The sequence below is a fragment of the Pygoscelis adeliae genome, unplaced genomic scaffold (assembly GCF_000699105.1).
Source record: "Pygoscelis adeliae isolate BGI_AS28 unplaced genomic scaffold, ASM69910v1 Scaffold13, whole genome shotgun sequence".
Lineage (NCBI taxonomy): Eukaryota > Metazoa > Chordata > Aves > Sphenisciformes > Spheniscidae > Pygoscelis > Pygoscelis adeliae.
In genome coordinates, this window is record NW_008824499.1 from 2,536,871 (window position 1) to 2,540,744 (window position 3,874).

At 39.1% G+C, this 3,874-nt stretch overlaps 1 protein-coding gene across 1 annotated transcript in view; it reads right to left on the reverse strand.

Moving 5' to 3' along the window:
* Window positions 1–3,874, reverse strand: part of DIS3L (DIS3 like exosome 3'-5' exoribonuclease) — a 21,575-nt gene that overhangs the window by 1,778 nt on the left and 15,923 nt on the right. Inside the window, exons 11-15 of the mRNA XM_009321451.1 lie at window positions 3,424–3,516; window positions 2,180–2,713; window positions 1,152–1,306; window positions 872–1,050; window positions 382–527 (exon numbers count right to left, since the gene is read on the reverse strand). Of these exons, the coding sequence (XP_009319726.1) occupies window positions 382–527; window positions 872–1,050; window positions 1,152–1,306; window positions 2,180–2,713; window positions 3,424–3,516 (1,107 nt within the window). The remainder of the gene's footprint in view (window positions 1–381; window positions 528–871; window positions 1,051–1,151; window positions 1,307–2,179; window positions 2,714–3,423; window positions 3,517–3,874) is intronic.

Consider the following 3,874-nt stretch of genomic DNA (forward strand, 5'->3'; position numbering starts at 1 on the left):
TGAGGAATGCATGGCTCTGTGATTTGGAAATTTAAAACTGCCCTTTCTTTAAGTAACTAATCACTTTCTATGGTTAAAAAAAAAAAAAAGGCAAAAAATATTCCAGTCATTGTTCTGCCCCAGCAGCTGCTTTTAATGTTTTGAAATAAATACATACTGTACAGCATCGTCTTACCATGTCCTCACAGGAACTCCGTTTCAGAGTCAATGCATAGAAAAGCACTGCTTAGGATTTACAACAAAAATCTAAAATGCAGTCATTGGTCAACACCAGGCCACGCTATAAACGCTTCCTTTCTCAAGGACGAGAGGCGTCCTCACGGCATTCCAGTAACATTTATGTCTTAACTGTAAGCTCAGTCCAAGCTCTAATCAACTCACCTTGGTACAAAAACAAGTACACCATTTGTTCGAATTGAGTAAATAACACCATCTGCTATGCAGCGCTCATCTGTTTCTGGGGATTTGTCTTTGAAGTACATGCACTGGAAGAGTTCAGTAGACTGTTTCTGAGCATGCTGGGCTGCCTGCAGCACCCCCCACAAAAAGAGAAGACAAGACCACCTTAATAGATATTTCAACAAGCTTGTTTGGCTTTGATTTTCATACTTTCTTTTTCCTATTACCTGTCCCCTAGAATAATTAGATCTAAAAGGAAATCCTACATGTAGCACAGGTGAAGTATGAAGTCACTTTTACTACCACTCTCAGAATAAAACTGATACTTAAGTAAAAAAACCCCAAAAGCATTATAAATAAAAGTGAAGTGATACTATGTTATTGTAGTACCGAAAAGCTGCAATCAGGACTGGTATCCCATTCCGTTGGGCAGCATACAAACGTCCGGAGAGACGTACAATGACCATCTTACCCGGTTTCTGTTATTAATGTGTCTGCACAATTCCTGAAGATCCTTATTACTGAATACATAATCCTTAACATCTCCTTTAGTTTCCTTTGGAGTCGCTGCCATCAAGAGTCTGTGGACAACAATATCAGCGTATCTTCTAATTGGAGAAGTGAAATGAGTGTATTTATCTAAGGCAAGTCCTACAAATAAAAAAGGAAGCGGTGATAAGCAATCTACTGCCTCCCCCCAACACTTCAGAAATAACAACTGGAATAGCATAAAAAATAAAGTGACAAGATACCATAATGATGAAAGTCTTCCTCGGGACAAGAGCCAGTTGAGAAGTACAATGCATTAGACATTGCGTGAGTGGCCATAGATCGCAACAGTTTATTTACAATTGGATCCAGTGGGTCATTTGCTTTATCCAGGGACTCGGCCAATGCTTTGTTGGACCTGTCAAAAAAGTGTTAATTCTGAAGAAAATTACGCTGTGCCTGATCGTAATAGCCTACAGTTAAAAAAAGCATACAGAAGCACATAAAAATTTATTAATAATTATTAATATAAAAATATGAATGACAAGCAGAATGATATTAAAACTTTCACCACAGTTTAATAACAGCTCTGCTCTAGAAAAATGTTTAGAAAACCCCCCAGTTTTCACCAACAGGCCTGTCTTCTGCAACCTGGAGAACCAAGGAGGACTGGAGCAAAAGCCACTTCTGTGCAGTACAGAAAAGACAGTGAGCTGGTCCAAAACCTGTTCTGGTTTGGACCAGAAATGGGACAAATTTGTCCCACAAATGGGACAAGGTGCCATCCAAATAAAAGGAGGCACTACTGATGCCCTTCACACTTTATGTCGTCCAGGAATGATGCCTCCCAATGTGATGAAGCTCACAGCTTTCTCATAGTATCTTGACAAAGTAATTCCAAATTATTATGAGTAATTTAAAATGTCTACCTTGCACAGAATTAGCTTGCTTTAAACAAGTACTCTCTTACGCTACTATTACAGGAAATATGGTGCAAACAAGGCTATTACAGAGCTTAACCACTATATACCGACTGAACAAATTCTTTTTGGATGTGTCTAAAATTATTCAGATACTGCCATTTTCAGTCCAGGCAGCAGAATGCAGGCAGCCTCTCTCGTTTAGAACATCATCGCCTGCTTACAGAAAGGTTATGGTGAATTTTCCTTTAAGAATTGCTATACAGTGTCTATTAACATTGATACTGAGAACTGTAATGCTTCATGATGATAACATAGCCAAACAGTAAGTTGCTTAACTTTAATTAGCTTAAGATAAGTATAAAAGATACCCTGTGTCTATTGAGAAACCTTTGGCACCGGCACATTCTCGAAGTTCAGTAAAGAATTCCTGTCGTGGTGGAGGGTGCTGACGCAACAAAGCTTGATGAGGAAAATTTTCTGAAATCTTTTTTGCCACCCAGTGGTTGGCAAGAATCATACATTCTGCTACAGTCTCATGCACCTCCAGCGGCTGCTTGGGGATGAGATCGTGGATATTATTTTTATCATCCAGTTGCACTCGGATTTCTACGCCTTCTAGTTCCAGAGCACCACAGCTGTCCCGCTTAGCTCTAACGTGTCGTGCTATATCTGTGAGTTTTGATACTGCCCAAACCAGTTCATCCAGCTTCTTCTGTCTAGTTCTTTCATCCAAGTTTTTCAGTTCCAGGATATCACCAACAACACTTGTGTCTCCATCTAATAATCCCTGTGCTGCTTCGTAAACTAGCTTGTACGCAGATCGAATGATGGTTTTGTTGTAGCAGACTTGCAGCATTTCGTATGATTCTTTTTCTAGTTCCCACAAGACACTTACAGCATACCTTAAAGATAAGATCACAATTCTATAAATAGTTCTGGTTGACTTAAACTATCATTTCAAGCACATCCAACTGTTACAAATTTACACATTTCATTCTGATTTTTTTTACTGGAAACATCTTTTTCTTCATGAAACAAACCAGTGCTCAGCAATGCCGCTAATTAATACATTTGCCTTTCAGTCTCGTGTATCACAACTTAATAAATGAGGACCAACTATGTCAGCACCTGTTGAGGCAGAGTACCCCTAAGATATAAGGCCACATCTATTCTGAAGCACAGCTACACCGCAGTAGTTATTTTCATTCATTTTTATTGTATTAGCCAGATGCATCCACAATGAACATATCTACACCCTGCATATCCTCATGCCAGCCAGCCAACTAACCCTGTGAATTGTAATAAAATGGGGTAACGGCATGTTTGAGGAATAGGACAATAGTAAAAAGCGTGACCGTTCACATGGGTGCAGGCACTCCAGACTGAAACCCATGTGAAAAAACAAGTGAAGAAGAAAGATGCCTTCACCTTTAGGCTGCTGTTTAAATACAAAGCAAATTGCTAAGGGTACGGGTAAACGTTATTGGAGGACGAGATAGTAATTGTATAATACCGTATTTCAGCTTTTTGTGACTCCCTACTACTTCGCTTACAAATCGTAACAAATAATTCAAAAAACAAGTGCATAAGCAGTTACTACACAAAATCTTACCTATCAACTCCACTAAGAAGAGAGCATATGTCAGCACTCAAGACGGAGGGCAGCATGTCATAACGACGATCCGCTAAATAGTAAGTTGTTGCCCTGAGGAATAAAGTACATTTACTGTTCTTCTCACAAGGACCCATTGGTGTGTATCTCCCAAGCAGTTTGCAGTACAAGCATAGCTTCAGCAAAAACAAGACACACAGCATGATTTTAAAAGGTTATGCTTAGAGAACACACACATGTGCAATACCGAAGTCAAATTATTTAAATAACTATTTGTATAGTACAAACCTAATTTTGCCTTCCTTGGTGTCTTCAACTGCCATTAAGGCCAGAGCTTGGGCGGTACAAAACATGCTCAACTAAGAAGAGGTCATTTAATGGCTATACCAAACATCTCCACTGGCTATACAGTTTACATTTCTTTGCATCTACAAATAATACATTTCATAAA